At 42.9% G+C, this 21122-nt stretch overlaps 1 protein-coding gene across 1 annotated transcript; it reads left to right on the top strand.

Moving 5' to 3' along the window:
• The first annotated feature begins 2070 nt into the window (after positions 1–2070).
• On the top strand, positions 2071–18313 carry LOC109897444 (retinaldehyde-binding protein 1). The gene is made up of 8 exons (XM_020491934.2): positions 2071–2177; positions 7178–7221; positions 8247–8375; positions 14325–14529; positions 15091–15269; positions 16304–16462; positions 16840–16950; positions 17167–18313. Exons 2-8 carry the CDS (start codon positions 7210–7212, stop codon positions 17293–17295), a joined length of 924 nt encoding a protein of 307 aa, XP_020347523.1. The 5' UTR covers positions 2071–2177; positions 7178–7209; the 3' UTR covers positions 17296–18313.
• Positions 18314–21122: the final 2809 nt, after the last annotated feature.

Below are 21122 nucleotides of genomic sequence, written 5' to 3'. Positions count from 1 at the left end.
CACTATAGTCCACCCTAACCCCTACCTTCACCCACATCACTATAGTCCACCCTAACCCCTACCTTCACCCACATGTCACTATAGTCCACCCTAACCCCTACCTTCATCCACATGTCACTATAGTCCACCCTAACCCCTACCTTCACCCACATCACTATAGTCCACCCTAACCCCTACCTTCATCCACATGTCACTATAGTCCACCCTAACCCCTACCTTCATCCACATGTCACTATAGTCCACCCTAACCCCTACCTTCACCCACATCACTATAGTCCACCCTAACCACTACCTTCACCCACATCACTATAGTCCACCCTAACCCCTACCTTCACCCACATCACTATAGTCCACCCTAACCCCTACCTTCACCCACATCACTATAGTCCACCCTATCCCCTACCTTCATCCACATGTCACTATAGTCCACCCTATCCCCTACCTTCACCCACATCACTATAGTCCACCCTAACCCCTACCTTCACCCACATCACTATAGTCCACCCTAACCCCTACCTTCACCCACATCACTATAGTCCACCCTAACCCCTACCTTCATCCACATGTCACTATAGTCCACCCTAACCCCTACCTTCACCCACATCACTATAGTCCACCCTAACCCCTACCTTCACCCACATTACTATAGTCCACCCTAACCCCTACCTTCATCCACATGTCACTATAGTCCACCCTAACCCCTACCTTCACCCACATGTCACTATAGTCCACCCTAACCCCTACCTTCATCCACATGTCACTATAGTCCACCCTAACCCCTACCTTCATCCACATGTCACTATAGTCCACCCTAACCCCTACCTTCACCCACATCACTATAGTCCACCCTAACCCCTACCTTCACCCACATCACTATAGTCCACCCTATCCCCTACCTTCATCCACATGTCACTATAGTCCACCCTAACCCCTACCTTCACCCACATCACTATAGTCTACCCTAACCCCTACCTTCACCCACATCACTATAGTCCACCCTAACCCCTACCTTCATCCACATGTCACTATAGTCCACCCTAACCCCTACCTTCACCCACATCAATATAGTCCACCCTAACCCCTACCTTCATCCACATGTCACTATAGTCCACCCTAACCCTTACCTTCATCCACATGTCACTATAGTCCACCCTAACCCCTACCTTCACCCACATCACTATAGTCCACCCTAACCCCTACCTTCACCCACATCACTATAGTCCACCCTAACCCCTACCTTCACCCACATGTCACTATAGTCCACCCTAACCCCTACCTTCATCCACATGTCACTATAGTCCACCCTAACCCCTACCTTCACCCACATCACTATAGTCCACCCTAACCCCTACCTTCATCCACATGTCACTATAGTCCACCCTAACCCCTACCTTCATCCACATGTCACTATAGTCCACCCTAACCCCTACCTTCACCCACATCACTATAGTCCACCCTAACCACTACCTTCACCCACATCACTATAGTCCACCCTAACCCCTACCTTCACCCACATCACTATAGTCCACCCTAACCCCTACCTTCACCCACATCACTATAGTCCACCCTATCCCCTACCTTCATCCACATGTCACTATAGTCCACCCTATCCCCTACCTTCACCCACATCACTATAGTCCACCCTAACCCCTACCTTCACCCACATCACTATCGTCCACCCTAACCCCTACCTTCACCCACATCACTATAGTCCACCCTAACCCCTACCTTCACCCACATCACTATAGTCCACCCTAACCCCTACCTCTACTATTGGCTCATCGTCATTGCCCTAACCCCTCCTTCACCTCTTCTATTGGCCCATTGTCATTGCCCTAACCCCTCCTTCACCTCTTCTATTGGCCCATTGTCATTGCCCTAACCCCTCCTTCACCTCTTCTATTGGCCCATCGTCATTGCCCTAACCCCTCCTTCACCTCTTCTATTGGCCCATCGTCATTGCCCTAACCCCTCCTTCACCTCTTCTATTGGTCCATTGTCATTGCCCTCCTTTCTTGTCCCTTCTTCCACTTTATGCTGATTATCAGAGAAATCTGATGGGCGTAATCCAGTGTGACGACACTAATCCCCAAGTTAACAATCACAGGGCCCCGCCGTCCTGCTCCACACACTGACTCCTGTGACTTTCAGCAGCGCCCGGCCTCTTCCATCCCCAGGTAAGGCTCTACCTCTTCCCCGACCAGGGAGCCGCCGATGTGGGGTACCAACTGTGACCCGTCTCCCTGACACCTAAGGCGTGGTGCATTCCAAACCCTGCTGGGGGTTTGGCAGTTCTGATGGACCCAGTGGAGTGTTGCCACCCAGTGGAGCCCAGATGAGGAAGTTTCTTTGCTCAGAGGAAGAAGTAAAAATTGATTGGTGTTGCATTAAATCTTGCTCTCATATTTTACAAGGCAGAACAGTGCCTTGTCTGCAGGTTCGATTGTTGAAAGCTGACGGTTAAATCTGATAAACAGTAGAGCTTTGAATACTTTGTGGTTGATCGTGCATATCTCAACGTGGACAGGTGGGAATGTTTTAGCTTCCTTGTTGTGCATCTGAGTCCAGTGCTTTCAGAGCTTTGGAAGCGGAGCCCTCTAGTTGACTCAGTCACAAATCCAGGGAAGCTTTGGCTGCATGTGAATCTCAGGATGATTTTAATAATAGCTTTGTCTATCTGAATGCACTAGATCAATTGCACACTTTGACTGGTTTTCAGACTTTTTTGCCTGACACTGTTCATACAACAACTGTTCTACAGAGTCAGTGATATCATGATCGAGTCTGGTGTTATATTAGATACAGCCTGCTATATATAGAGTCTAGTGTTGTATTAGATACAGCCTGCTAGCTATATAAAGAGTTTGGTGTTATATTAGATACAGCCTGCTATATATAGAGTTTGGTGTTGTATTAGATACGGCCTGCTAGCCATTTAAAGAGTCTGGTGTTGTATTAGATACAGCCTGCTAGCTATTTAAAGAGTTTGGTGTTGTATTAGATACAGCCTGCTATATAAAGAGTCTGGTGTTGTATTAGATACAGCCTGCTAGCTATATAAAGAGTCTGGTGTTGTATTAGATACAGCCTGCTAGCTATATAAAGAGTCTGGTGTTGTATTAGATACAGCCTGCTAGCTATATAAAGAGTCTGGTGTTGTATTAGATACAGCCTGCTATTTAAAGAGTCTGGTGTTATATTAGATACAGCCTGCTATTTAAAGAGTCTGGTGTTGTATTAGATACAGCCTGCTAGCTATATAAAGAGTCTGGTGTTATATTAGATACAGCCTGCTATTTAAAGAGTCTGGTGTTGTATTAGATACAGCCTGCTAGCTATTTAAAGAGTCTGGTGTTGTATTAGATACAGTCTGCTAGCTATTTAAAGAGTCTGGTGTTGTATTAGATACAGCCTGCTAGCTATATAAAGAGTCTGGTGTTGTATTAGATACAGCCTGCTAGCTATATAAAGAGTCTGGTGTTGTATTAGATACAGCCTGCTAGCTATATAAAGAGTCTGGTGTTGTATTAGATACAGCCTGCTAGCTATATAAAGAGTCTGGTGTTATATTAGATACAGCCTGCTATTTAAAGAGTCTGGTGTTGTATTAGATACAGCCTGCTATTTAAAGAGTCTGGTGTTGTATTAGATACAGCCTGCTAGCTATATAAAGAGTCTGGTGTTGTATTAGATACAGCCTGCTAGCTATATAAAGAGTCTGGTGTTGTATTAGATACAGCCTGCTAGCTATATAAAGAGTCTGGTGTTGTATTAGATACAGCCTGCTATTTAAAGAGTCTGGTGTTGTATTAGATACAGCCTGCTAGCTATATAAAGAGTCTGGTGTTGTATTAGATACAGTCTGCTAGCTATATAAAGAGTCTGGTGTTGTATTAGATACAGTCTGCTAGCTATATAAAGAGTCTGGTGTTGTATTAGATACAGCCTGCTAGCTATATAAAGAGTCTGGTGTTGTATTAGATACAGCCTGCTAGCTATATAAAGAGTCTGGTGTTGTATTAGATACAGTCTGCTATATAAAGAGTCTGGTGTTGTATTAGATACAGCCTGCTATTTAAAGAGTCTGGTATTGTATTAGATACAGCCTGCTAGCTATATAAAGAGTCTGGTGTTGTATTAGATACAGCCTGCTAGCTATATAAAGAGTCTGGTGTTGTATTAGATACAGTCTGCTATATAAAGAGTCTGGTGTTGTATTAGATACAGCCTGCTAGCTATATAAAGAGTCTGGTGTTGTATTAGATACAGTCTGCTATATAAAGAGTCTGGTGTTGTATTAGATACAGCCTGCTATATAAAGAGTCTGGTGTTGTATTAGATACAGCCTGCTAGCTATATAAAGAGTCTGGTGTTGTATTAGATACAGCCTGCTAGCTATATAAAGAGTCTGGTGTTGTATTAGATACAGCCTGCTATATAAAGAGTCTGGTGTTGTATTAGATACAGCCTGCTATATAAAGAGTCTGGTGTTATATTAGATACAGCCTGCTATATAAAGAGTCTGGTGTTGTATTAGATACAGTCTGCTAGCTATATAAAGAGTCTGGTGTTGTATTAGATACAGCCTGCTATATAAAGAGTCTGGTGTTGTATTAGATACAGTCTGCTATATAAAGAGTCTGGTGTTGTATTAGATACAGCCTGCTAGCTATATAAAGAGTCTGGTGTTGTATTAGATACAGCCTGCTAGCTATATAAAGAGTCTGGTGTTGTATTAGATACAGTCTGCTATATAAAGAGTCTGGTGTTGTATTAGATACAGTCTGCTAGCTATATAAAGAGTCTGGTGTTGTATTAGATACAGTCTGCTATATAAAGAGTCTGGTGTTGTATTAGATACAGCCTGCTAGCTATATAAAGAGTCTGGTGTTGTATTAGATACAGTCTGCTAGCTATATAAAGAGTCTGGTGTTGTATTAGATACAGCCTGCTAGCTATATAAAGAGTCTGGTGTTGTATTAGATACAGTCTGCTATATAAAGAGTCTGGTGTTGTATTAGATACAGTCTGCTAGCTATATAAAGAGTCTGGTGTTGTATTAGATACAGTCTGCTATATAAAGAGTCTGGTGTTGTATTAGATACAGCCTGCTAGCTATATAAAGAGTCTGGTGTTGTATTAGATACAGTCTGCTAGCTATATAAAGAGTCTGGTGTTGTATTAGATACAGCCTGCTAGCTATATAAAGAGTCTGGTGTTGTATTAGATACAGCCTGCTAGCTATATAAAGAGTCTGGTGTTGTATTAGATACAGCCTGCTAGCTATATAAAGAGTCTGGTGTTGTATTAGATACAGCCTGCTAGCTATATAAAGAGTCTGGTGTTATATTAGATACAGCCTGCTAGCTATATAAAGAGTCTGGTGTTGTATTAGATACAGCCTGCTAGCTATATAAAGAGTCTGGTGTTATATTAGATACAGCCTGCTAGCTATATAAAGAGTCTGGTGTTGTATTAGATACAGCCTGCTAGCTATATAAAGAGTCTGGTGTTGTATTAGATACAGCCTGCTAGCTATATAAAGAGTCTGGTGTTGTATTAGATACAGTCTGCTATATAAAGAGTCTGGTGTTGTATTAGATACAGCCTGCTATATAAAGAGTCTGGTGTTGTATTAGATACAGCCTGCTAGCTATATAAAGAGTCTGGTGTTGTATTAGATACAGCCTGCTAGCTATATAAAGAGTCTGGTGTTGTATTAGATACAGCCTGCTAGCTATATAAAGAGTCTGGTGTTGTATTAGATACAGCCTGCTATTTAAAGAGTCTGGTGTTATATTAGATACAGTCTGCTAGCTATATAAAGAGTCTGGTGTTGTATTAGATACAGCCTGCTAGCTATATAAAGAGTCTGGTGTTGTATTAGATACAGCCTGCTAGCTATATAAAGAGTCTGGTGTTGTATTAGATACAGCCTGCTAGCTATATAAAGAGTCTGGTGTTGTATTAGATACAGCCTGCTAGCTATATAAAGAGTCTGGTGTTGTATTAGATACAGTCTGCTATATAAAGAGTCTGGTGTTGTATTAGATACAGCCTGCTATTTAAAGAGTCTGGTGTTGTATTAGATACAGCCTGCTAGCTATATAAAGAGTCTGGTGTTGTATTAGATACAGTCTGCTATATAAAGAGTCTGGTGTTGTATTAGATACAGCCTGCTAGCTATATAAAGAGTCTGGTGTTGTATTAGATACAGCCTGCTAGCTATATAAAGAGTCTGGTGTTATATTAGATACAGCCTGCTAGCTATATAAAGAGTCTGGTGTTGTATTAGATACAGCCTGCTAGCTATATAAAGAGTCTGGTGTTGTATTAGATACAGCCTGCTAGCTATATAAAGAGTCTGGTGTTGTATTAGATACAGTCTGCTATATAAAGAGTCTGGTGTTGTATTAGATACAGCCTGCTATTTAAAGAGTCTGGTGTTGTATTAGATACAGCCTGCTAGCTATATAAAGAGTCTGGTGTTGTATTAGATACAGCCTGCTAGCTATATAAAGAGTCTGGTGTTGTATTAGATACAGTCTGCTATTTAAAGAGTCTGGTGTTGTATTAGATACAGTCTGCTATATAAAGAGTCTGGTGTTGTATTAGATACAGCCTGCTATATAAAGAGTCTGGTGTTGTATTAGATACAGCCTGCTAGCTATATAAAGAGTCTGGTGTTGTATTAGATACAGCCTGCTAGCTATATAAAGAATACACATAATTGTAAACAATGTAGTAAAACAGATAATGGACTGTGTGAATGTCATCACTGTTTCAAACAGGCCTGAGTCTCAAATTGCATCCAATTCACTACTTAGTGAGCTATTTCTGACCAAGTCCCATAAGGCTCTGGTCAAAAGTAGTGCACTATATAGGGAATATGGTGCCATTTGGGACACACAGAATTCGAAAACGTAGATACGTTTTGTTGGCAGCTGGATCAAAACATGTACTTCAGGGGAATAATCCTGAAATGGAGGTAACCTAAAAATAGAAGGAGAATGAGATGAGAAAAAAAGGTGTAGGAGCTGAAGTGTAACAAATGCTGAGGGGGTTGAGATGGAGCGTAAGCCTGGGGCACAATAAATTCATTGTTTTATTTTTTTCAAGCTGTCCTGGAATCCAATGTTCTCCATCCGTGAATAATCAAATCCATCTTATTTTCCAGTGAGTACGTAGCGGCTCTAAACAACTGAAGAAATGGCTGTCGTGGTAAGTACATCGAAGCTCCTCTCTTGGTGTGCAACAGGTTTACATGCCCCACTGCAATAATTCAAACACATTCACTGGTGTTTGTATTGCAGATCAATGTCACAAGTATCAAGTCTGATTAATGTAGATACATGTTGAGCTTAAGAGTCAGTTCTGACATGTTCTGTTCAGGTGGTTATTTTTCATCCATTGCAGAGCAGAAACAATCTACCATCAAGGTCCTTAGGAGAATGCAATCCACAATAGATACTCTTACTATATCATTATGTTCTTCCTTCGCGTTCCACATCATGGTTAGTCAAACAGCAGAAACAGAATCACACTCAAAATGGCCGCCAGAAAAGCCCGGCCGTCAGGGAACGTTGACTTGAACGGGGATATCTGTTCTATAGATTGTGTTTCTAGGACTCCAACACCACATAACGTCCTGTGCCAATGGACAATGGCAGTTCCACATTTCTCAGGCACATTAGCACTGGGTGCTGTCTGTCTGTATGCTATGTATACTGTATACTGTATGCTGCTCTGTCTGTATGCTACGTCTTGCTTGTCCTATGTTGCTCTGTCTGTATGCTATGTCTTGCTTGTCCTATGTTGCTATGTCTTGCTTGTTCTATGTTGCTATTGTCTATATTGTAATTGTTTTTAATAACCTGCCCAGGGACTGCGGTTGAAAATTATCCGGCTGGATAAAACCGGCACTTTTACTGAAACGTTGATTAATGTGCACTGTCCCTGTAAAAATAAAAGATAAACTCAAACTCAAACTCAATCGCTAGCATTAACCCCTAATCACAGATCTCAGTCACAGGTTTACCAGCTGATATCTCATGTGAGGGAGATTAGCCAATGCTAACACTGAAGCCCATTGATACAGGCCTCCTTTTGGATTGAGTTTTTGGGCGTATGCCCTGGATTAAACTAGGTTTAAACCTCATTTTTGTGAGGTAGCCTTGTGAGTAAATGGTGTTTTTGTTTGCAAGTCATGATTGTCATTACCCCCCCCCCCCCCTCTCTCTACCCAGAGTGGAACGTTCCGTATGGTGTCAGAGGAGGAGCAGGCTCTCAGGGCCAAGCTGGAGCGCCTCACGGTCAAGGACCACGGTCCCGTGTTCGGACTCTGCGCCAAGTTGCCTGACCACACAGTGCAGAAGGTCTGTGGTCACTGTTTCACACAAGCCTCACGCTGTAGATTCACTTCACATCTTAAGCCCTACCACAAACTCAAGTGCAACCACAAATCATATCACATACAACTAGTGTAGACATTACAGTGAAATAATTTACACAAGGAATCAAATTAAATACCAAAGAATGGCAATATATATACAGGGAGTAGCAGTACCAGGTACTTGAGGTAGATATGTTCATGAAGGTAAAGTGACCAGGCATCAGGATAGATAATAATAAGGTATTTGAGGTAGATATGTACATGAAGGCAGAGTAAAGTGACCAGACATCAGGTTAGATAATAATAATAAGGTATTTGAGGTAGATATGTAGATATTTTATTTTTTATTTAACCTTTATTTAACCAGGTAGGCTAGTTGAGAACACCTTTATTTAACCAGGTAGGCTAGTTGAGAACACCTTTATTTAACCAGGTAGGCTAGTTGAGAACACCTTTATTTAACCAGGTAGGCTAGTTGAGAACACCTTTATTTAACCAGGTAGGCTAGTTGAGAACAAGTTCTCATTTGCAACTGCGACCTGGCCAAGATAAAGCATAGCAGTGTGAGCAGACAACAAAGAGTTACACATGGAGTAAACAATTAACAAGTCAATAACACAGTAGAAAACAAAGGGGGAGTCTATATACAATGTGTGCAAAAGGCATGAGGAGGTAGGCAAATAATTACAATTTTGCAGATTAACACTGGAGTGATGAATGATCAGATGGTCATGTACAGGTAGAGATATTGGTGTGCAAAAGAGCAGAAAAGTAAATAAATAAAAACAGTATGGGGATGAGGTAGGTGAAAAAGGGTGGGCTATTTACCAATAGACTATGTACAGCTGCAGCGATCGGTTAGCTGCTCAGATAGCTGATGTTTGAAGTTGGTGAGGGAGATAAAAGTCTCCAACTTCAGCGATTTTTGCAATTCGTTCCAGTCACAGGCAGCAGAGTACTGGAACGAAAGGCGGCCAAATGAGGTGTTGGCTTTAGGGATGATCAGTGAGATACACCTGCTGGAGCGCGTGCTACGGATGGGTGTTGCCATCGTGACCAGTGAGCTGAGATAAGGCGGAGCTTTACCTAGCATGGACTTGTAGATGACATGAAGGCAGGGTAAAGTGAATAGACATCAGGTTAGATAATAACAAGGTATTTGAGGTAGATATGTACATGAAGGCAGGGTAAAGTGAATAGACATCAGGTTAGATCATAATAAGGTATTTGAGGTAGATATGTATCATGAAGGCAGGGTAAAGTGACTAGGCATCAGGTTAGATAATAATAAGGTATTTGAGGTAGATATGTACATGAAGGCAGGATAAAGTGACCAGGCATCAGGTTAGATAATAATAAGGTATTTGAGGTAGATATGTACATGAAGGCAGAGTAAAGTGACTAGACAGGATAGATAATAATAAGGTATTTGAGGTAGATATGTATCATGAAGGCAGGGTAAAGTGACTAGGCATCAGGTTAGATAATAATAAGGTATTTGAGGTAGATATGTACATGAAGGCATGGTAAAGTGACCAGGCATCAGGTTAGATAATAATAAGGCATTTGAGGTAGATATGTACATGAAGGCAGGGTAAAGTGAATAGACAGGATAGATAATAATAAGAGTATAAAGAACAGAGTAGCAGCAGCAAATGATGAGCGTAAAAGTGTGTGTGTGTGTGTGTGTGTGTGTGTGTGTGTGTGTGTGTGTGTGTGTGTGTGTGTGTGTGTGTGTGTGTGTGTGTGTGTGTGTGTGTGTGTAATGTGTGTGTGTGTGTGTGTAATGTGTATGTATGTGTGTTTGTGTTGTGTCAGTGTGTGTTATGTGTGTGCGTAAGTAGTGTATGTGAACGTGTTTGGGTTTTGTGTGGGAGAGTCAATGTAGTGTGTGTGTGAATGTGTATATGGTTTGTATACAGTGCATTCGGAAAGTATTCAGACCCCTTGACTTTTTCCATATTTTGTTGCGTTACAGCCTAATTCTAAAATTGATTAAATAGCTTTTCCCCCCTCATCAATCTACACACACTTCTGCGTTGTCTTGGCTGTGTGCTTGGGTTTGTTGTCCTGTTGGAAGGTGAACCTTCGCCCCAGTCTGAGGTCCTGAGCGCTCTGGAGCAGATTCATCAAGTATCTCTCTGCATTTTGCTCCGTTCATCTTTCCCTCAATCCTGACTAGTCTCCCAGTCCCTGCCGCTGAAAAACATCCCACAGCATGATGCTGCCACCACCATGCTTCACTGTAGGGATGGTGCCCAGTATCCTCCAGACGTGACACTTGGCATTCAGGCCAAACAGTTCAATCTTGGTTTCATCAGACCAGAGAATCTTGTTTCACATGGTCTGAGAGTCCTTTAGGTGCCTTTTGGCAAATTCCAAGTGGGCTGTCATGTGCCTTTTACTGAGGATTGGCTTCCGTCTGGCCACTCTACCATAAAGGCCTGATTGGTGAAGTGCTGCAGAGATGGTTGTCCTTCTGGAAGGTTCTCCCATCTCCACAGAGGAACTCTGGGGCTCTGTCAGAGTGACCATCGGGTTCTTGGTCACCTCCCTGACCAAGGCCCTTCTCCCCCGATTGCTCAGTTTGGCCAGGCGGCCAACTCTAGGAAGATTCTTGGTTCCAAACTTCTTCCACATACAAATGATGAAGCCACTGTGTTCTTGGGGACCTTCAATGCTGCAGAAATGTTTTGTTAAGCTTCCACCAGATCTGTGCCTCGTCACAATCCTGTCTCGGAGCTCTATGGACAATTCCGTCAACCTCATGGCTTTGTTTTTACTCTGACATGCACTGTCAACTGTGGGACCTTATTTAGACAGGTTTGTGCATTTCCAAATCATGTCCAATCAATTTCATTTACCCCAGGTGGACTCCAATCAAGTTGTAGAAACATCTCAAGGATGATCAAGCCTGTTTTCGCTTTGTCATTATGTGGTGTTGTGTGTAGATTGCTGAGGAAATAGTTTTATCATTTGAACAAGGCTGTAACGTAACAAAATGTGGAAAATGTCAAGTTGTCTGAATACTTTTCCAATGCACTGTTTATAGTCTAGTGAGTGTGCATAGGCTCAGTGCAGATAGTACCATTGATTGACTAGTTAGCAGTCTGGATATTTAGCAGTCTTATTGCTTGGTTGGCTCAAGTCTTTGTCCCCAGTCCATCTGGCCATGCTGCTGCTCCAGTTTCAACTTCCACCTGACTGTGCTGCTGCTCCAGTTTCAACTGTTCTGCCTTATTATTATTCGACCATGCTGGTCATTTATGAACATTTGAACATCTTGGCCATGTTCTGTTATAATCTCCACCCGGCACAGCCAGAAGAGGACTGGCCACCCCACATAGCCTGGTTCCTCTCTAGGTTTCTTCCTAGGTATTGGCCTTTCTAGGAAGTTTTTCCTAGCCACCGTGCTTCTACACCTGCATTGCTTGCTGTTTGGGGTTTTAGGCTGGGTTTCTGTACAGCACTTTGAGATATCAGCTGATGTACGAAGGGCTATATAAATCAATTTGATTTGATTTGATTTGAAGTCTTTGGCAATTTTTCGGGCGTTCCTCTGACAACACCTGATATAGAGGTATTGGCTGGCAGGGACCTCGGCCCCAATGATGTACTGGGCTGTCCGCACCACGCTCTGTAGCGCATTGTGGTAAATGGAGATGTATTTGCCATACCAAGCGGTGATGCAGCCAGTCACAATGCTCTCGATGGTGCAGCTGTACAACTTTTTGTGGATCCAGGGGCACATGCCAAATCTTTTCAGTCTTCTGAGGGGGAAGAGGCACTGCCGTGCCCTCTTCACGACTGTACAGGTGTGTGTGGACGATGTTAGGTCCTTAGTGATGTGGACACCAAGGAACTTGAAGCTCTCGACTCGCGCCACAACAGCCCTGTTGATGTTTATGGGGCCGTGCTCTGACCTCTTTCTCCTATAATCCACGATCAGCTCCTTTGTCTGACTGACCAAAGAGAGGTTGTTGAGAGGTTGTTGTCCTGGCACCACACTGCTAAGACTCTGATCTCCTCCCTGTAGGCTGACTCATCGCCGTCGGTCATCAGGCCTAACACCGTCTTGTCGTAATGTTCAACTGGAGTCCAGACAACCTGTACAAACTCTCTCTCTGGTCTCCAAAAGAACAGCACTTAATTGTGACAGAATTTTTCCCAAAAGGGCCATTTCTTTGCAAAGGGCAATGACAAAAACAGTCATGACAGCGTACTGATAAGAACAGTCATGACAGTATAATATGTAGATGCTGCTGCTGGTGAGTCCCTGATCCACCTCTACGCAGACGATACCATTCTGTATACTTCCGGCCCTTCTCTGGACACTGTGTTAACAACCCTCCAGGCAAGCTTCAATGCCATACAACTCTCCTTCCGTGGCCTCCAATTGCTCTTGAATGCAAGTAAAACTAAATGCATGCTCTTCAACCGATCGCTGCCTGCACCTACCCGCCTGTCCAACATCACTACTCTGGACGGCTCTGACTTAGAATACGTGGACAACTACAAATACTTAGGTGTCTGGTTAGATTGTAAACTCTCCTTCCAGACCCATATCAAACATCTCCAATCCAAAGTTAAATCTAGAATTGGCTTCCTATTTCGCAACAAAGCATCCTTCACTCATGCTGCCAAACATACCCTTGTAAAACTGACCATCCTACCAATCCTCGACTTTGGCGATGTCATTTACAAAATAGCCTCCAATACCCTACTCAACAAATTGGATGCAGTCTATCACAGTGCAATCCGTTTTATCACCAAAGCCCCATATACTACCCACCATTGCGACCTGTACGCTCTCGTTGGCTGGCCCTCGCTTCATACTCGTCGCCAAACCCACTGGCTCCATGTCATCTACAAGACCCTGCTAGGTAAAGTCCCCCCTTATCTCAGCTCGCTGGTCACCATAGCATCTCCCACCTGTAGCACACGCTCCAGCAGGTATATCTCTCTAGTCACCCCCAAAACCAATTCTTTCTTTGGCCGCCTCTCCTTCCAGTTCTCTGCTGCCAATGACTGGAACGAACTACAAAAATCTCTGAAACTGGAAACACTTATCTCCCTCACTAGCTTTAAGCACCAACTGTCAGAGCAGCTCACAGATTACTGCACCTGTACATAGCCCACCTATAATTTAGCCCAAACAACTACCTCTTTCCCAACTGTATTTAATTTTAATTAATTTATTTATTTTGCTCCTTTGCACCCCATTATTTTTTTTATTTCTACTTTGCACATTCTTCCATTGCAAAACTACCATTCCAGTATTTTACTTGCTATATTGTATTTACTTTGCCATCTTGGCCTTTTTTGCCTTTACCTCCCTTCTCACCTCATTTGCTCACATTGTATATAGACTTGTTTATACTGCATTATTGACTGTATGTTTGTTTTTACTCCATGTGTAACTCTGTGTCGTTTTATCTGTCGAACTGCTTTGCTTTATCTTGGCCAGGTCGCAATTGTAAATGAGAACTTGTTCTCAACTTGCCTACCTGGTTAAATAAAGGTAAAATAAATAAAAATAAAAAAAAGATGCCACATGAACATGTAACACTATGCTCTGCACACAGTACAATGAATGTCCTAAAAATGGACGCTCTGGAAGCTGGAACCTCTCCACCTCTGAGGTTGTAGACCTCATCCGGTTCTGAGGTTGTAGACCTCATCCGGTTCTGGGGTTGTAGACCTCATCCGGTTCTGGGGTTGTAGACCTCATCCGGTTCTGGGGTTGTAGACCTCATCCGGTTCTGGGGTTGTAGAAGACCTCATCCTGTTCTGAGGTTGTAGACCTCATCCGGTTCTGAGGTTGTAGACCTCATCCTGTTCTGAGGTTGTAGAAGACCTCATCCTGTTCTGAGGTTGTAGACCTCATCCTGTTCTGAGATTGACTGACTGATGCGTTGTTGGTTCCCTACAGGCCAAGGATGAGTTGAATGAGACAGACGAGAAGCGGGCGTTGGCGGTCAAGGAGCTGAGGGGAATTATCAAGGAGACAGCGGACGCTGGGGACGACCTGGCCAAGGGGGTGCTGGAAACCTTCGGAGAGAAGCCTGACGGCATGCTGGTCCGCTTCATCCGTGCCAGGAAATACGACGTGCCCCGAGCCTTTGACCTCATGAAGGGTGGGTCCCCACCAACTACTGTACTGTATGTAGTGCAGCTCAGTGGTAAAGTTTTCTGTCTATTTCATTAAAGCTGATGTGTTAAAATTGTTTTATCTTCCAATGACAGGCTATTTACAATAGCAAATACATACGTATTTTTTACCTTTATTTAACTAGGCAAGTCAGTTAAGAACAAATTCTTATTTACAATGGCAGCCTAGGAACAGTGGGTTAACTGACTTGTTCAGGGGCAGAACGACAGATTTTTACGTTGCCAGCTCAGGGATTCGATCTAGCAACCTTTGGGTTACTAGCCCAATGCTCTAACCACTAGGCTACCTGCCACCCCAATATGTTGCTGTATAGCCAAGTACTGTTGGAGTTGCCAAGGGAGCACAAAAATATTTGGTACCCGGCTTAAGTCAGCTATGCACATGATCATTTTGAACCTTACCATTGGAAGGAAATGTACAGTTTGATTAAACCCAACATATGTGTGTGTTGAAGTTCCTGTCTGCTTAAGTCATCCTGACTTGGCCAGAGTCTATCTGATGTTGATGACCCTGTGTCCGTGTTCAGGTTATGTGCGCTTCAGGAGAGACTATCCTGAGCTGTTCGAGAACCTGACCCCCGAGGCTGTCCGCAGCACCATCGAGGCCGGCTACCCAGGCATCCTGTCCAGCAGAGACAAGTACGGGCGCATCGTGCTGCTCTTCAACATCGAGAACTGGGACTACGAAGAGATCACCTTCGACGAGGTGTCTAGCAAGGCACCCATTTGAGATATATTGGTGGTCTCCACAAGGCACCCATTTGAGATATATTGGTAGTCCCCACAAGGCACCCATTTGAGATACATTGGTGGTCCTCACAAGGCACCCATCTGAGATATATTGGTGGTCTCCACAAGGCACCCATCTGAGATACATTGGTGGTCCCCACAAGGCACCCATTTGAGATATATTGGTGGTCTCCACAAGGCACCCATCTGAGATACATTGGTGGTCCCCACAAGGCACCCATTTGAGATATATTGGTGGTCTCCACAAGGCACCCATCTGAGATACATTGGTGGTCTCCACAAGGCACTAAAACATGACAGGAACAATGTTTTCATAGACATACAGCAGCAATGGAAGTTATTGATAATTGTAATCAGGTGGACAAGCCCTTGATAATAATAACTTGAATTTAAATTGAAATATCTGTGGTTATCAAAAGGCCGTGCTCACGTTCAGTGAAGGAGGGGGAACGTGCTCAGAATATATATATTTTTACAACTCTAAATGCATTTGTGTAGACAAGTAAAAAGGGTGCTTGGAACCAAAAATAGATCACATAAAAATTTAAAATAAATAAAAAAGGCCAACAATTACTTGATTATGATTTTCAATAATAGAAGCTTTGTTTTAATTGTCTTTCTGGCCTGAAACGTATGCCCCAGTGTGTGGTCTATTAAGTCATGTTGCTATGAAAGACAATTAAAACAAAGCTTCTATTATTGAAAATCATAATCAAGAGAGTGGTTTGGTTTTTCTAAATTCTTCTGAAATGTTGACAACTGTGTGTATGTGTGTGACTGTGTGTGTGTGTGTGTGTGTTGTGTCACTATGTGTGTGTGTTGTGTGACTGTGTGTGTTGTGTCACTATGTGTGTGTGTGTTGTGTGACTGTGTGTGTTGTGTCACTATGTGTGTGTGTGTGTTGTGTGACTGTGTGTGTGTGTGTGTGTGTGTGTGTGTGTGTGTGTGTGTGTGTGTGTGTGTGTGTGTGTGTGTGTGTGTGTTCACCAGATCCTCCGTGCCTACTGTGTAATCCTGGAGAAGTTGCTAGAGAACGAGGAGACTCAGATCAACGGATTCTGCATCATTGAGAACTTCAAGGGCTTCACCATGCAGCAGGCCTCCGGCATCAAACCCACTGAGCTCAAGAAGATGGTGGACATGTTGCAGGTCACTTTCACAAACCCATTCCGAGGGAATACTGAGCAGAACATTACCTTATTAGGATACAAAACAATGGATTTTTAATCCATTTAATCATTTTTAAACCAATGGATTGTCTTCCCAATGATGGCCTGAATTCTATTTTTATGGGCCTGAAAACTTTACCTGCACCATTGGTGGTAGAGGTAGGATCTGATTCTACTCACGCAGCACATGAATTGACTCTCTGGTAAAAGTGGTCGTTGCTTTTTTTTTCTTCTTTATGGCAAAGTTCAACAGTTCAACTTTCCCTTTCGGTTACTCGCGTGATAACGATGCTTATGGCCATAGTGGTGGTGAGATCTGTAACTCTTCTGACCCTCTCTTCCACTTGTGTGTTTCAGGACTCCTTCCCTGCCCGTTTCAAAGCGGTCCATTTCATCCACCAGCCCTGGTACTTCACCACCACCTACAACGTGGTCAAGCCACTCATGAAGGGCAAGCTGCTGGAGAGAGTGAGTGAAACTCTGACTTTTACATTGTCAGCGCGGGGATTCAATCAAGCAACCTTTCGGTTACTGGCCCAACGCTCTAACCACTAGGTTACCTGCCTTATGTAACTAAATAACAAGGTGAATGGGTTCTCAATCAATCGGTAATATACAGGTAACGGTAAATTCATGAATACAAATAACAAATCATATTTGGTGAGAACAGTGTTTGTCCATCAGGTGTTTGTCCACGGAGACGAGCTGGACAACTACTACAAGGAGTTTGACGCCGACATTCTGCCTTCCGAGTTCAACGGCAAGAACTCCAAGTATGACGGCAAAGCCATAGCAGCCAAGCTGTTCGACTGAACACGCCCTCCTCACCATCCGCCACTCCTCCAACCCGACTGGGACCTCCACACAAACACAGACAGAAACTGTGAAAACATAGGAGTGTGGATTTATTAGAAAATTAATGTAAAAGATGAGTGTGGTATTGTACTGTTGTTGTTTTCCAAGAGTTATTAAGTATTAAACACCCAACAAAGCACTCCCAACAGCACAGAGAGGACTATATAGCCTTGGCTCGGGCCTTACCTGAGATACTTAACAGCCCTAACCATGGAGCTGTTCTCTGTGTAACCCATCTCTGCAATCTGGACTCAGGGGTAGAGGTAACATATAGGAAATGTAAAAACGCGACACTCCAATTCGTATGGTATGTATTCATTTGTGGATGTCCATCATACATTTCGTGTGATATGTTACAAATTCCAATTTGTTGTGGCTATCGTTAGCTAGGTGGCGAAAGTTAGCTAGGCTTGGGGTTAGTGTTAGGAGTTAGGTTAAAGGGTTAAGGTCAGGGTTAGGGGAAGGGGAAGGGTTAGCTAATATGCTGAGTAGTTGCAAAGTTGCTAAAAAGGGGTAAGTAGCTGCAAACATGCTAATTAGCTAACATGCTAAAGTTGTCCGTGATGAGTTGAAACACACAACCTTTGGGATGCTAGACGTTCACGTCATACGCCACCCATCCACTCTGACCAATCACCCTACAGTAACCGTCTGTCTTATGTAACCATACCAAACTTAACATATCATACCAATTTGAGCATCTCAGATTTACATTTACTCTGTTACATCTAATCTATGAGACCAGGCTGATCTTTGACACATACAGCTAGCACTAGTTAAACCTGACAGGACCCAGTTCTCTATCCACCTCCCTTTTCTCCTCAGGGTGATACAAGGCCATGAGTCAAACAAGTTCCTGTCTCTGTTTATTTTTGACCGTGCTAAGAGATGAATATCAGCAGTTTTATCCTCTGTGGATCAATGCAGAGGCATGAGCATGTCACCACATTGTGGACAATAAACTGTATGAAAATAATGATGAATGATGACCATTTCTGTTCACCTTGGTTTGCAGGATATTTGCACACAAACACAGGTTAGCAAGGAATACACAATAAAATCCCCTCCCCCACACATAGCTGTATTGTGTTGTGCTCACCCTAATGGAACCCTAACCAAAAAACACACGTGATGACTTATTACATCATGCCAAGTTGGGATTCTACATTCTAAGGACATCATTGTACATCTATAAGGGTTGTAAACAAAACAAAGGAAAAAGACAAACAAAGGAATAATTCCATAGGGAAAGATGAGGGGGCGGGGCTAGTTATGTTATGACCTTAGTTCTCTCATCAAGGCTCTCAGGCCCGCAACTCATCTCCCATCAACCCAATAATCACACAGCTACTTGTGGTCCATTTTCTACCATCGAATAGAATACAGACAAGCAAAATGTTTTTCTTTTTTATTTATTTAACCTTTATTTAACTAGGTGTGTTAGTAACAAATTCTAATTTACAATGACGGCCTACCCCGGCCAAAACCTAACCCAAAACCTAACACTGGGCCAATTGTGTGCCGCCCTATGGGACTCCCAATCATGGCCGGTTGTGATACAGCCTGGAATCGAACCAGGGTCTGTAGTGACAATATAAAAGAAGACAGAGGCTGGAATTCAATGAAAGGAGCATTGTCGACAAAACGCACCGAACTGGTCGACAGTACGCCTTTTTAATTGCAATAACCCTGACAAGTGCACCGAACTGGTCGACAGTACGCCTTTTTAATTGCAATAACCCTGACAAGTGCACCGAACTGGTCGACAGTGCGCCTTTTTAATTGCAATAACCCTGACAAGTGCACCGAACTGGTCGACAGTACGCCTTTTTAATTGCAATAACCCTGACAAGTGCACCGAACTGGTCGACAGAACGCCTTTTTAATTGCAATAACCCTGACAAACGCACCGAACTGGTCGACAGTACGCCTTTTTAATTGCAATAACCCTGACAAGTGCACCGAACTGGTCGACAGTACGCCTTTTTAATTGCAATAACCCTGACAAGTGCACCGAACTGGTCGACAGTGCGCCTTTTTAATTGCAATAACCCTGACAAGTGCACCGAACTGGTCGACAGTACGCCTTTTTAATTGCAATAACCCTGACAAGTGCACCGAACTGGTCGACAGTACGCCTTTTTAATTGCAATAACCCTGACAAGTGCACCGAACTGGTCGACAGTACGCCTTTTTAATTGCAATAACCCTGACAAGTGCACCGAACTGGTCGACAGTGCGCCTTTTTAATTGCAATAACCCTGACAAGTGCACCGAACTGGTCGACAGTGCGCCTTTTTAATTGCAATAACCCTGACAAGTGCACCGAACTGGTCGACAGTACGCCTTTTTAATTGCAATAACCCTGACAAGTGCGGAGATCACATTCACGTTAAACGCTGCGGATATCTGCTCCAGAGCAAAATACCTTTCAAAGTAAAGTGCAGTGCTTTTGTTTACAATGCGCCTTTCATTGAATAGCGCATTTGGGCTGAAGCGTCGAGGAATGAGATGACTTTTTAATCAATACAATTTGACCACTGGGGGGCAGCATTTACTAAAGTAGGATGTTCACTCAATGTGAGAATTCATCCGTTATGAGAACAAGGGCAACCAACATCTGCTGCAGCAAATAAACAGTCAGAAATACTGTAACCATGACAAATATTTTAACCTGAAAGGGAAAATTCACCCTGGCTCTGCCATGGCATAAAGTCATTATTATTATTATTGAGAAAATATGTATTTAATTGATAAATATTTGTATAATAAATAGAAGTTTGTGAAAATATTACTAAACAAATCTTTTTTTTCTCTGCACATCAGCGGTCTGGAAAAATACTTTAAAAGTTTTACACAGATAGTGTTTCCTATGATATAATACTATTTACATGAACTATTGCCATTTACATCCAGACACAAGATTATTAACTCAAACATTACAATAAAGCTTCACTTCTCATTCATTTAAACCCACCAAGATTAGACTGGACCAAGGAATCAGGAATTATCATAGATATTCGTTTAGTGAACCAATTAACCCAAGGGATAAACTGGGATCCAAAATATGCCAGGGCAATTCTTACACACCGCCCCAAGATTAAAATAGAATAATGTAAAAGATAACTAATGTAAAATATACTGTGTCTGTAAAATGTATATAGTATGTATAAACTGGGTTAGGGGAAAAATTTGAAAAGATAATATATTAAATAAAGTAAAAAACAAATAGAATAGAGTTGAATACAATGACAGTAGGGAACTTCAGTATAATGATAAACACAGTAGGCTATGGTTATCATTTGAAAACCTCTTCACATCTCAGTTAGAAACAGTAGTCATTACAGATGACTCATGCAGTTAACATACTGACCCTCTCCCTCACCTGCTGCGTAGTGTACGCTAATGAGGAGCATATGGAGCTTAGATATCATAGGCCTACTATTGGAGAGATCAGGAAATATGTGTTTGAAGTTCTTAGAAGGGGTCATCAAAGAGCTTTACTGGAGAGCTCCCTACTGGAAGATCCCTTCTGGAGAGCTCCCTACTGGAAGATCCCTTCTGGAGAGCTCCCTACTGGAAGATCCCTTCTGGAGAGCTCCCTACTGGAAGATCCCTTCTGGAGAGCTCCCTATTGGAAGATCCCTTCTGGAGAGCTCCCTATTGGAAGATCCCTTCTGGAGAGCTCCCTACTGGAAAATCCCTTCTGGAGAGCTCCTTACTGGAAGATCCCTTCTGAAGAGCTCCCTACTGGAGAGCTCCCTACTGGAAGATCCCTTCTGGAG

The sequence above is a fragment of the Oncorhynchus kisutch genome, linkage group LG10 (genome assembly GCF_002021735.2).
Source record: "Oncorhynchus kisutch isolate 150728-3 linkage group LG10, Okis_V2, whole genome shotgun sequence".
In the NCBI taxonomy this organism is placed as follows: domain Eukaryota; kingdom Metazoa; phylum Chordata; class Actinopteri; order Salmoniformes; family Salmonidae; genus Oncorhynchus; species Oncorhynchus kisutch.
This window is presented reverse-complemented; position numbering and strand designations above follow the sequence as displayed.

Bases quoted from the DNA above. Each gene is read 5' to 3' on its own strand.
- LOC109897444 (XM_020491934.2), top strand. The intron at 14,530-15,090 runs GTGGGTCCCCAC...GTCCGTGTTCAG, and splicing joins AGCCTTTGACCTCATGAAGG to GTTATGTGCGCTTCAGGAGA. The intron at 15,270-16,303 runs GTGTCTAGCAAG...TGTGTTCACCAG, and splicing joins AAGAGATCACCTTCGACGAG to ATCCTCCGTGCCTACTGTGT.